This window comes from Amphibalanus amphitrite, unplaced genomic scaffold, assembly GCF_019059575.1.
Source record: "Amphibalanus amphitrite isolate SeventyFive unplaced genomic scaffold, NRLGWU_Aamphi_draft 001121F_arrow, whole genome shotgun sequence".
NCBI lineage: Eukaryota > Metazoa > Arthropoda > Thecostraca > Balanomorpha > Balanidae > Amphibalanus > Amphibalanus amphitrite.
This window is the reverse complement of record NW_024882615.1, coordinates 97,107-110,317: the sequence shown is the minus strand read 5'-3', so window position 1 is coordinate 110,317 and position 13,211 is coordinate 97,107. Positions and strand designations below refer to the sequence as shown.

The following is a 13,211-nucleotide window of genomic DNA, read 5'->3' as shown; positions in this document are numbered from 1 at the left end:
CTGTGAACAATACAATTGTACTGTGTACAATTTTATCAAAGCAAAATAAGAGGAGTTGCAGTTAATGCACGATCACATTTTAGCGAAAGTGATGTTCAAATAGGCAATAGGCATGGCATCAGCGCACGCGAGTACGCACGGCACACATGCATGCAGTGCGGGGGAGACGACACGGATGCTCACACACACAACAACAGCCTGAGACATGTTCATTGTTCAGTACATACCACTCTGAGCCGGCTGATATAAGCCCTCTGCCAACAACCGCGTCTATTGTCATAAAACAGTTTTAGCTTCTATAAGGCCAGTCTTGCAACAACTGACTTCACATGAAAATTGTCTGCATGAAAAAGCCAAGGACCGCGATAATTTTGAGAATTGCACACCAAAAACCCATATTTTATTGACCACGTAAATGAAAAAGTTTCGCGACATTCGAGTAGGTAATCGCACATAACTACAACGTACCTACTAAGAGCATCCATATCAAATGCCTTCAACCGCACAGGCATCCGGAAACGTTGTGCGGGCCAGCGGCCATCACATTTAACTGAACACCCAACTCCTAACTCGCCTGGCTCGACCGGTAAGAGATTCCCAGCCCTTATCACGTCACTCACCCGGTTTCCAGTCATCCAGACTCGTCTCAAAGTCAGTGGCGAAGCGTAGACAGAACCCAGTGAACCTTCCGCTGCAGATGAGCGAGTCACAGGTCATCGCCGAGACGGCCGTCTCTTCGAGCGTGAGCACCAGGGCGTCACGAGAGTCGGCGTCAGTCACCATTTGGCCGCCGCCCATCTGTATGAGTCAAGGAGAAGAAGGTAAGTGACAGCTTTTGGAACATGAAAAGGGTGTTGGCAGAAGTTCAGGGTGAGAAGGGTGTAAGGTTGATGACAGTTCGCAAGCCATGTAACTGGTGATCAATCTAGGCAGGCGAGCTAGCTGGTGAAGAAACATATTTATCTCGGAACGCTTCAATTTGCAGCTCTGTTTGAAGACAGTTATGTTAAACGATGTTGTCTCCCCACTAACCATGGAGTGTGTATTGATGGGCAGACAGATGCCGAGGTCGTCCACAGTGACCTGCAGGAACAGCGTCGACCTCAAGGTGTTGACGTTGATATGGCTGATGTGCGGCACCTTGTCCAGAACCTGGCGGTGGGGAGAAGGGCGAACGTCAGGAAGTCATAATATCGTCAGCAAGTCCACATTAGCTTGCGTGAAATTCTGAACGCCCGTTTCTCTTCACCCTTGTACGATCACAACTGCAGCAGTGATAGGCCGGCTTAGGCTAGATTTAAAAGTATGCGTGCGTATCGTAGTTCCAATCAACATGTCATTCAGATTCTAACCACCTAAAATGACATTAAGTGGTGCCCAAAACCATATGACAGGCTAGATTAATCCGCGACAGCTCTTCCAGTCATCACTAGCTTCACCCACACTAACCTGTTGAGTCGCGGTGAGCACCTCCCGGTTCAGCGTCCGTCTCTGCTCGCTCCAGTAATCGTACGCGTTTCTGTAGTTGAGCCACACCAGAATGGCCTTATCGACAGCCATCGGCTGTACGTAGACGAGCGGCCGGCGCAGGGCGATTAGTACCACCTCCTTGTCGGCCTGGGTGACCGGCGCCGGACCGTCCGCGTGGAACGAGTTACTCAGACCTGCCGGCACGCGAAATGGGTGTGCAGTCAAGAGTGAGAGTGAGAGTGAGAAAGAGAGAGAGAGAGAGAGAGAGAGAGAGAGAGAGAGAGAGAGAGAGAGAGAGAGAGAGAGAGAGAGAGAGAGAGAAAGAGAGAGAGAGAGAGAGAGAGAGAGAGAGAGAGAGAGAGAGAGAGAGAGAGAGAGAGAGAGAGAGAGAGAGAGAGAGAGAGAGAGAGAGAGAGAGAGAGAGAGAGAGAGAAGGAGTGAGTGAGGGAGAAAGAGAGAGTGAGGGAGAAAGAGATACAGAGATTGCTCGTCGCTGCTTTGCATTCCGTGCTGTTTCCGCATGGAACAGCAGCAAGTCGGTATCGCGCGACTCGGCGAGCTCGCGGACTTGTACTCGGCGGACGCAGTGATCGCACCACCAGCCAGCCGATATCTGATGTCTCTCATTTTATTTGTACCTATTTCTACTTTTTATTTTTTATACCTACCTTTAATTATTATGAATGTGAAATTGTGCATGAATGTGAGTACCATTGTAAAATGTGACGCGTAACCGGAAGAGCCACCACGTGGAGTGTTATAAGAATACATGATTGATTGATTGATAGATAGGGGAGAGAGGGGGAGAGGCCGGGGAATACTGCAAGGGAATGCAATCATTGCAGTCATCATCATCAACAGCATCATAATCAGACATCATCAACGCTGTGCGGCTTCAACAACGAAATAGTTAAGCAAGCAATGCTGTGAGAATAAACACCATAGGGGTAAAATAAAGACTTCCTCTGTTTTTACCCACAGCAACCAGCGCTTTGACTCACCGATTTGCGTTTTGAAGTAGGCGTACTGGTGAAACTCGGGGTCGGCCTCCTCGAACACCACGTTCCGGATGAGCTGTCCGAGACTGACGTTCAGCCTCAGCTCTGCACGGCCGTACAGACGTGAGAGCGGCACGGCGCGGGCCTGCTCCGTGCCCAGACGCTGGTACCTGGACGGAGACATGGGGAAACGGTCAACAGCAGGGCTGCGGAGTCGATGGATTTTCGGCGACTCCGACTCCGACTCCGACTTCGGCTTTCAAAAACCAGCTCCGACTCCGACTCCGACTCCGGGCAGAATTGTCGACTCCGACCGACTCCAACTCCCGACTCCGACTCCGCAGACCTAGCAGGGCTGCGGAGTCGACAGATTTTCGGTGACTCCGACTCCGACTCCGGCTCGGGTTTCTAAAATCGACTCCGACTCCGGTCACAACTGTCGACTCCGACCGACTCCGACTCCGACTCCGACTCCGCAGCCCTGGTCAACAGGTCATACAACCTATACAGAGGGAGATCGCCCCAGTGGAACTGGCGAATAGGCACTTGAACATTATGTCTAGCATGAGCAAATACTTTGGACCGATGTAAACATCAGAGAGGTCACAACTGTTACTAGCAAAATGTATGAGAGGGTTGAACATTTAACTGCAACCGATAACACATCGTATATATAAAAGCTGATCTTGTATTTCGGAGCGGTAAAAGAAACTACAAACACATATAGACAAGTTTCTGGTTCACATCACCCTGACTGCTAAGCAACAAGACTATGCTTCCGTTTGCTCACTCCAAACTGTCTACCCTTTCTTTACCCTGATTCATCCCAAGTCTTATACTGACTGGCACTGCTGTCCCACCATACCCCATATTCACCCTCTCTCCCTCCTCCAACCGACCTGTTGCTGAGTCTCAGCTCGGTGAGTCCCGTCTCCAGTCTGACGGCGTAGTTTGTGGGCGTGGTGGCCGTGATCTGTATGCCGCGGAACGTCAGCCGCAGGCTGTAGAGCACTGGCCGCTTGGAGGGCGGCGGCGGCGGCCGCTCCTCGGGCGCGTCATCCTCCCCCAGCAGCTGCGACTTGAACTTGTCCAGGCCGGCCATCTTCTGAACCACGTCGTTCACCTCCTGTGGAAGGAGAACATGGGAAAGAGGGTTGTGAGGAAAGATGCGAGAAGGCGGAGTCCAGTGGAGGAGAGTGATATATGGCAATGAGGAGAGGCGGTGGGCATACAGCATACACATGATTCGTGACGCAATTTTTTCAATATAGGAGGTAAGTGAATCAAAAATGTTATTCTCTGTCAAAACTTTAGCTCGTCATTCAGCCAGCACCCACCCTATAAAATACCATGTGGCGTACGCAGCTACTCACCATCATGAACACCTTCTGTACGAAGACGAGATGGTTGAGCAGGTCGGTCGAGAGCGTGTGTTCGAGGGCGCCGATCTCTGCCTCGGTGCTGAAGTAGCTGCCCTGACAGACCTCGACACCGTCCGGTACCGGGCCCGGTTCCACCTCCTCCTGCATGTAGTCGGCCGATATGTGCACCTGGGGGACGGGAGAAGGGTGTCAGGAAGGGCGTAAGCAAAGGCTGACAATTGACGAAGGATGTGAGTCCATGTAGTCCGCCGTTACGTGCGCCTGGGAGAGGGACAGAGTCAGAATATGGTGGAGGCTATCCCTGTCTCCTGCCGTGGGCCGCTGAGGTCATTCATGCTCTGCAATCTGCATTGCTGCATGCATGATTGTTCCCGCCGTTACGGGTTGTTTAGGTTTTGTTATGCAAGAGCCTGAGTGAGGGCTGCTTTGTCTAAACGACTGCATTTGCTATTTTCAGGTGACCGCCCCAGACGATTTGTCATGATATGTGACGCATGTTGAACGGCATCAGAGCTGTCCTGATCGGGGCGCAGTGAAGTACGGTTTGCTGAACAGTAATTGCCACTTGGACCGATACTGAAGCCGAAATATTATTGCCGGCTATACTGACGGTGCAGTTGGCTGTATCACCTTACTGAGTCACTGACATTTGTACTAAAGTCGCCTATCGTCCCGGACGAAGTGAGTAGCCATACCCTGACACAAATCGTGTAATGCTTATTCGCTCTGTCATAAATGCATATTCGTTTGTCACAGTGCCAGCTGGCTACTGTGTGAGTTCGCTCCGTCTCTCGTACTCGTCCGCGCTCCGTCTGCACAAACGCACTCGCTCGTGTCTAGCCGCGTACTGTTTATTGGCGCAGTGACCGGTCAGATGCTCGCTACCGGCCTGCCACCTAGCGGACACACGCAGAGCTATTAGTTAACACTCTCACACCCCCACACCAGTTTCAATCTAAATATATGAATAAACATTGAGACAATCAAATCACCAGAGCGGTGAACAACGAAAAAATAAATACAGAAAATAAAAGACGATTAGTCCAAAATAGACGGAACTCAATGGACAGTTCAAAGCGGCACAGAAAGTGCCTAACACCAGAACACCGCAATGATAGAACCAAACACCTCACTCCCTGGGTAATAACTCAAGTTGCTGAGAACATTCACCTTACACAGTCATGAAATATTCGCAAACTAACGACAGAGTCGGGGAATATTTCACATTTCCTCGATGAGTCTGCGCGTCTGTTTCTTTATTCTCGTCGATCGCCTCAGTGGCTGCTGCTGCTGCTGTTGCCGCCGCTCAGTCTGTGCAGGTTTCAGACTCGTCTGCTGCTGCTGCTGCTGCTGCTGCCGTCGTAGCTGCTGCGCAGCCTGTGCAGGTTTCAGTCTCGTCTGCTCCTCTTCCACCGCCGGGGAGCTGACTGCGTGCGGTTCCGAGTAAGCGTATCGCTGGCGAAGGAACCTGCGGTTCCTGGTGAGGACACGTCCGCTGGGGAGCCGGATGAAGTACCTCCGCCTCCTGCCGTCAACTTCAGTAATCACTCCGGAGCGGTCCCAGCGTTTGTTGACGTGGTTCTGCACCATCACCTGGCTGCCGACGCGCAGGACAGGCAGATTTCTGGCGTGCTGATTGTAGCGCCGCTCTGAGTCGTCCTTCAGATCGGCGGCAGCTGTGTCAGCTTCATCAGCCGATCTTTGCCAGCGAGGATCGAAGACACGTCGGTGAGCCGGCAGAGTGTCTCGGACTGGTCGGCCGAACACTATCTGAGCCGGACTCCTGCCGCCCGGTCCCGGTGTGTTTCTCTGCTGCAGTACGCCGCGGGTCCACGCGTCGATGTCCAATCCACCAGGCGACTTCCAACACCTGCGAATCAGCTTGCTTGCGGCCTTGACCCCAGCTTCTGCTCGTCCATTTGACTGAGGGTAATGCGGCGATGAGATGACGTGCTCCACTTTCCACTGCTCCATGAACTGCTTGAAGGCCCTAGACGTATACTGTGGGCCACCGTCACTGAAGATTGTCTCGGGTGCTCCCACCGTGCAGAATATACTTTTTAGCTCTGCGATCACCCGAGCTGATTTCATCGTTCTTCCCAGGTGCCGTGAGAACTGCCACCCCGAGAACGGATCCACCGCCACCATGAAGTACTGACCCGCGTGCTGGAAGAGGTCTGTACATAGGTGCTGGAACGGACGTGAAGGAGGACTCCTCCTGAGGTAGGGTTCCTTGGGGAGTGACGGCAGCTCCGCTTGACATGCCGCACATCTTCTCGTAATATTTTCTATATCATTATCTAGGCCGGGCCAGTACACGGCCTGGCGCGCTCGACTTTTCGTTTTTTCTTTCCCCATGTGTGATGCGTGTAACTCAGTGAGAACTGCTGCTCGCATCGGTCTTGGTATGACTAGCCGACATCCACACAGAACAACACCGTCTTCCACCGTCAGCCGATCGTGCACTGCCCAGTACGGTCGGATGACTTCCGGGAGGTCCGTCTTACTCGCCGGAAAGCCAGTGAGGACCGTCTGGATCAGCTGCCTGGCCTCTTCATCGTGGTCGGCCGCGCGCCGCACGTCATCCAGACGAATGTCTGACTGTGCTTCTTCCAGAGCGCTGCATACCACTGCGTTGATGCTGGCTACCGTGTCGTCTTCAGCCAGCTCGTCTTCAGCCGTCGGAGAGTCGACAGGTGATCTCGACAGGGCGTCAGCTGCCTGGTGCTCCTTCCCCTTCGTCCAGCTTGCCGTGAAGTTGTACATGCTGATACGCCCTCGAAGGCGTTGTAGTCTCGAATTTTCAATCTCGTCCATGTTCTTGGAGTTCAATATGCTGATCAATGGACGGTGGTCAACCAGGATGTCGAAGTGCTGCATTCCACTCAGAAAGAGTCGACACTTGCGGCTGACTGCCCACGCCACTGCCAAGAGCTCCAGCTCAATTGTGGCATATCGCGTTTCAGCATCCGTCAGTGACCGTGACCCAGCCTGGATCACGCGCCACTCTCCGTTCTGCTGCTTCTGTTGAAGGATGAAACCCAGTCCATGAAGTCTGCTGGCATCAGTAGATAGCAGCGTCGGCCTGGTGAGATCGAAGTATCCCAGGCTCCTTGTCGATGATAGCGCCAGTCGAGCTGCTTCGAACGCTGACTGGTGGCAGTTGTCCCAACAGAAGCTTCGCTTGGTGCTCAGTAGGTGGCGCAGTGGCTCCAGATGATGCGTCACTTCTTCCGAGAAGGGCGCGACTTGATTAACGAGTCCGAAGAAACTCCTCAGGTCCGTCACGTTCTGTGGCTCAGGGAAGGCGGCGATGGCTCGTAGCAGCTCTGGGTCCGGCCTGTAACCACCATGTGTCACCAAGAAGCCTGCGAAGCGCACCTCCGGTAGCATGTGCTGCGCTTTCTTCACGTTCAGCGTCACACCGCGCGCGCGACACCTCTCCAGGAAGAGCCGGACACGGTCCTCCAGCTCTTCTTTGGTGGCACCACAGATTAAAACGTCGTCGACGATGCGCTGAATGCCTGGGATGTCTCTGAAGCACTCGTCCATCCTCCGGTTGAAGAATTCGGAGATCGAGCTGATTCCGAATGGAGCCCTCGTCCACATGAAACGCCCGAAGGGCGTTATAAATGTGGTCAGTGGCTGGCTCTCTTCTTCCAGCGGACACTGGTGATACCCCTTGGAGGCGTCGAAGACGCTGAACCATCTCGCAGAGTCGACGATCGACGCCACACACTCTGCCGGGGTGTTAGACTGGTACAGTTCTCTGCGCACAGATTTGTTGAGCTTCGTGAAATCGACGCACATGCGGATGCCTCCGTCCTTTTTGGGAGCCACGACAATTGGTGCACAAAACTCTGTCGGTGTCGTCACTGGTATAATCATACCATCCTTCTCCAGTTTATCCAGTTCCTTCTTCAGGGGCTCCCTGAGAGCGAACGGAATGCGCCGAGGAGCATGAACAGCGTACGGTTGAGCGTCTTCCTTCAGAACAATCTTGTATTTCTCTCCTGGGATGATGTTGATCTTCTCGCTGAATACGTCGTTGTACTCGCGGAGCAATGCCGCCCACTGCTCCGTCGGTGCGCTGGTCGGCGCCGCCCGCTGCTCAGCTGGCCCTGGTGCTCCGGACCGCGCCGCCCGCTGCTCCGCTGGCCCTGGGGCGCCGGTCCGCGCTGCCCGCTGCTCCGCTGGCGCGCCGAGCGCCGCCGTCTGCCGCTCGGATAGCAGGCCGAGCGCCGCCGTCTGCCTCTCCACCGGCGAGCCGAGCGCCGCCGTCTGCCGCTCCACCGGCGGGCCGAGCGCCGCCGTCTGCCGCTCCACCGGCGGGCCGAACGCCGCCGTCTGCCGCTCCACCGGCGGGCCGAACGCCACCGTCTGCCGCTCGGATAGCGGGCCGAGCGCCGCCGTCTGCCGCTCCACCGGCGGGCCGAGCGCCGCCGTCTGCCGCTCGGCTGGCCGTGTGATTGTCCGCCGCGCCGATACCGCTGCCGTGATGTCCTGAGGAATGTTCCACTTCTGTTCGGGGTAGTCCTCTGGAATGATGCCGAGGCGCTGCGTCGTCTTCCACGACAGGATCAGACGCTTGACTCCAGGAATGATGTGGACCTGCTCGTTGACTTCGATGTCTCCCATCCTGATTGTGACCTCCACCTTGCCTATGGAGTCACAGGATCGCCCGTCGACCACCATCGGACGCACTGTTGAAGGTGTCATGCGACCACGGCCGAACATCTCTGCAAACTCAGGGCCGGCCAGGCTGATGTCGGCTCCAGTGTCTGGAAGAGCTCGCAACTTCCCGCGCCTGGTACCGAACACGTCCACTGCAACCGTCGGCGCCGATCTGTGCTGAACACCGTTCACCGTCACCATATTCAGCTGAGTACAGTCGTCTTCATAGGCGCTCTCACCGACGGATACCGCATTGGCCCTTCTCGGCCCCAGTCTCCTGTCGCACATACGGCCCCAATGGCCGTATTCACCGCAGCGAAAACACTCGCTGTCAATGGCGGGGCAGCTGTTCTCTCCCCGGCATCGCCCGCGGCCGCAGCGGCGACAGGCCTCGCCCGGGCGATCACGTGACTGCCGGTCGGCAGCGGGCCGGGCCGCACGGGGAGGGGCGGGCTGTGCCCGACGCCGGTCCACCGGCCCAGTCCAAACGCGGTCAGTGACGTCACGGTCCGGCCGCCGACCTCGACCGACCGTGCCCGCGGGCGGCACCACCGACCAGCCACGCCGCGCAGCCGCCACGCCCGGGCCAACGCTGCCGTCCGCGATCTGAAGGGCGTCGCGCGCCGCACACTCCTCTGACCGACAAATGTTTATCGCCTCGTCCAGAGTCAGACTTTGGATGGCACACAAACGCCTGATGACATCCGCATCACGGATACCCACTACAATTCGATCGCGAATAAGGCTGTCTCTGCACCGATCACAATATCCACAGTCCCTGCTCAAGTCTCTGAGACACGTCACATAGTCGTCGAATGTCTCGCCGTCCTGTTGGATTCTCAGGTTGAATGCTCGCCTTTGCATCACCTGGCTGACTTGTCCTATAGCGTGTCGCTCCAGATTCTCGATGATTTTGCTGACGTTCTCGCCGTCTGACCTTGACAGCCCCATATTCTCGACGATATGGACGGTGTCGTCCGAGAGGCAGGATCGCAGCATCGCCAACTGCACCGCCTTGGGCTGTGCGGTCAGGCCAGAAAGTGTGACGAAGTCGGTCCATCGCGTTTTCCACGTCTTGAAGGCGGCTCCTCTGTCCACAGAGAGGTCGAGTTTATCAGGTTGTGTTAATCGACTTAACCACTGCGCTGGTAAGGCAACCACAGCGCCGTGCTCACTCTCATCGTCACTAGCGGCCGGGCCCCCGCCGGGGTTCTCGTCAGGCTGCGCCATGTGTGAGTTCGCTCCGTCTCTCGTACTCGTCCGCGCTCCGTCTGCACAAACGCACTCGCTCGTGTCTAGCCGCGTACTGTTTATTGGCGCAGTGACCGGTCAGATGCTCGCTACCGGCCTGCCACCTAGCGGACACACGCAGAGCTATTAGTTAACACTCTCACAGCTACCTATCTGAAATTGTCTCTTGCGGACTGATTAAGAAATAATTTTCGTTGTTAAATTGTCAGTTTATTGGGTATGTGCAGTTCACGTGTTGTTGTGGCTGTTCCCTCCAGTGACCTTGGGCGAATCGTAAGCTACATTGAGTTAATTGTTTTTTGTATGTGTTTTCACAGTTTTCTACGGTCATCACGGTCCACACTGATCGCTGCAAGGTGTCACTACTGAATGATCCCAATACATACTGACCGACTAACACTTTGTAGTAAAAACCGGTGGCCAGATCAGTAGAAAATTCCATTAGGACGATTGGCCACAGTAGATAAGTTTCTGAGGTTTTTCATGGGACAGTATAGACCCTACTGATACACTTTTTCTTCAAGGAGACTAACAATATTAACTGAGATATCCTGTATTATAGAATGTCCTAATTTCCTACAGTTGACAAACCTCGACAACTTCATGTCATCTGGTCTTACAAGTAGTGCAGCTTTGTTGTTATCTCTGTCACTCTTTTCTGTCGGAGGCTTCCTGTGCCGGAGTCAGAAGATGGACATGTCAGGCAACAAGTCGATGTCAGGCAGGACCATCACTCCAACTGAAGCTGGGAGAGAGTACCAGACCAGCTTGAAAACAAAGGCGTTCAAACGGGAGCTGCAGGACCTGATGAAGCTCGCGAGATACTTCAGTCGAGACACTCCCGGGCATCATGGAAGAAGATGTTGCTAAGTGGATTCACACCTACATTTCTCTGGGACAGGTGGAACAAGATCTTCAGCATCTTCTCTCCCCAGAAGACTTTCAGAGACACACTGAGACACATAAGAAAACCATGGAGACTGTAAACCAGATTAAGACTGCTCTTGAAGAGTACCAGAGCACACTGAAGAAAACAAGTGTCAAACCACTCTCACGCGCTGGTGTGTCAACAAAATCTGGTTCCTCTAAGTCAGTCAAGTCTGGTCTCCAGCTGATGCGCATCCAGGCGGAACACAACAAGGCCGAGATTCAAGCAAAGCTGAAGATGTTGAACAGAAAACAGGATTTGGATAGACAGCGCCAAGAGCTCGAGTGGAAACAGGAATCATTGGAGCTGGAGACTCAGATGGCCGTTCAAGAAATGCAAGAGGAAGTCGTGGAAAGGTTTGAAAGAGAACTGGATGACAGCGCTGCAGAAGACGGCCCACCAAATGAACCACAAGCACAGCAAGCAGTGTTGGAAGAACAGAGGATGCTGTCTCAGGAGGGTAATGAACAGAGACCCTCAAGTGGAGCAAGACCGATGTTAACCTCACCTGGCATGCCTCCCAGTGAGTCGCACGCAGCAGCAGCGACTGGACCTGCTGGAGGTAGCTTGAATGTGGAGGCACCAAGTTTTCAGCCACGCGGCCAGCCTCCCGATCATGACCAACAAGATCAAGACGACAACACAACAAATGTGTTGAAAGGTCTCTCCGAGCTGCTGGTGGAGCAGAGCAAGCGCGCACGTCTACCAGCTATCGAGCCAGATGTGTTTTCTGGAGAAGAGGAGAGGTACCATCTGTGGATGAACAGCTTTGAAACATACATCGAGAACAGGACAGCCTGCCCGCAGGAGCGTCTACACTTTCTGTCCAGATACACAAGAGGAGAAGCCAGATCGATGATTGAAAGCCTGCTGCACCTGAATACTACAGATGCATACGACAATGCCAAGAAGAAACTCCATGATAGGTACGGTAACACCTTCATAACTGCCAATGCCTTCCGCAAGCGCATCCATGAGTGGCCTGCAGTTCGACCCGGCGACGGGAAAGCATTGAGACAACTAGCTGACTACCTCGAGAGCTGTAAGACAGCATCAAGACATGTGAGTGGACTGGCCTCACTGGACTCAGTGGATGAGAACAACGTGATTCTCAAAAAACTGCCACGATACATCGTCGACAGGTGGAGACGCGTGGTTGACGTCAGGTTGTACGAGCCACAAGAAGGTTGTTCTCCCGGCTATCCGTCGTTTGCAGAGTTCGCGGACTTCCTCAGCAAGGAAGCAAGAGTGGCGTGCGGCCCGGTATTGGACAGGTCCGACGAAGCTGGTGGAACAAGACGAACGACCAATGCTGGCCAACGCAGGAAGGAGAACGCGCGCACGTTCTTCTCGTCCGTTTCGTCCGATGGGAGGACATCAGCACCACGTCAAGAGTCAGATAATGCACGACAGACAGACAGAACTGCCAGACTCTGCAGGATCTGTTCGTCACTGCATCCTGTAGAATCCTGCCAAACATTCAAGGACATGTCAGTGTCCGAGCGACATGACGCTGTAACACGACTTGGGCTGTGCAGAGGGTGTTTGTGCAGAGGGCACATCTGGAGAGACTGCCGAAGTCGGCGAAGCTGTGACAGATGTGGACGCTCTCATCCGACGTTGCTTCATGACGACGCAAGGGCAGGAACGCGAGGCGCGTCGACAGGACAGAGGATGGCAGCAGCAGTAGGCGACAACAGAAGACAATACAAGTCACACACGAACAGATGTACTCAGACCCAAGCTACGTCCCTGAAGGTTGCGGTTGAAGGTGAAGGAGCTGAACGCAATGCCTCGTTCGTGCCACCATGCTCTCACACCATGATCGTGCCGGTCATTCTGCGCAACGAGCTGGAACCGTCACAACAGCTGACAGTCTATGCTGTGCTAGATCCTCAATCGGATGCCTGTTTCATTCAAGAATCAACGCTCAGACAGGTCTCTGGACAAGGAGAAGACGTGACTCTTCAGCTCAGCACCATAGCGGGCAAGACCAGAGTTGTGACCAAGAGAGTGACAAACCTGTCAGTTCAGGGACTGAATGCACCGGACCGTATCATGCTACCTGCGACGCATTCTCGTGATGAGATACCGGCAGAAAGGTGGCTGATACCGAAGCGAGAAACAGCTCGAAACTGGAGGCATCTGGCTCATTTGGAGGAAGAACTGCCCCCATACTTCCCTGAAGCTGAAATTGGCCTGCTCATAGGTGTGAACTGCGCACGCGCATTGAAGCCGAAAGAGGTGGTTTCAGTTGACAGTGACGATCCCTGGGCAATGAGAACGGAGCTGGGGTGGACCATCGTGGGTATTACGCACGGGCCCAACATCACTTCGACGTGTCACTGTGCGCGCGTAGGGCCAGATGAAGTGTCGGTATGCCACTTTGCGTTCAAGACGCGTGTGCAGGAAGTGAGCCCGATGCAAGTGGCACGCATGCTGGAAGCGGACTTTCTGGATGAAGGCGCTCACAAGAAGGTCTCTCAGGACGACCGGAAGTTCCAGAAG

At 54.3% G+C, this 13,211-nt stretch overlaps 1 protein-coding gene and 1 long non-coding RNA gene across 4 annotated transcripts in view; one reads left to right on the top strand and one right to left on the bottom strand.

Annotated features, from left to right (window-relative positions):
• Positions 1 to 13,211, bottom strand: part of LOC122370308 (transmembrane protein KIAA1109-like) — a 104,078-nt gene that overhangs the window by 30,400 nt on the left and 60,467 nt on the right. For all 3 annotated transcript variants that reach the window (XM_043345784.1, XM_043345785.1, XM_043345786.1), the window contains 6 exons: positions 3,842 to 4,018; positions 3,368 to 3,594; positions 2,472 to 2,638; positions 1,450 to 1,664; positions 1,033 to 1,152; positions 621 to 798 (listed from right to left, as the gene is read on the bottom strand). In XM_043345784.1, coding sequence (XP_043201719.1) covers positions 621 to 798; positions 1,033 to 1,152; positions 1,450 to 1,664; positions 2,472 to 2,638; positions 3,368 to 3,594; positions 3,842 to 4,018 — 1,084 coding nt within the window. The remainder of the gene's footprint in view (positions 1 to 620; positions 799 to 1,032; positions 1,153 to 1,449; positions 1,665 to 2,471; positions 2,639 to 3,367; positions 3,595 to 3,841; positions 4,019 to 13,211) is intronic.
• On the top strand, positions 4,414 to 10,172 carry LOC122370313. The gene is made up of 2 exons (XR_006254550.1): positions 4,414 to 4,531; positions 10,093 to 10,172. It is a non-coding gene; the product is annotated as an uncharacterized LOC122370313 (long non-coding RNA).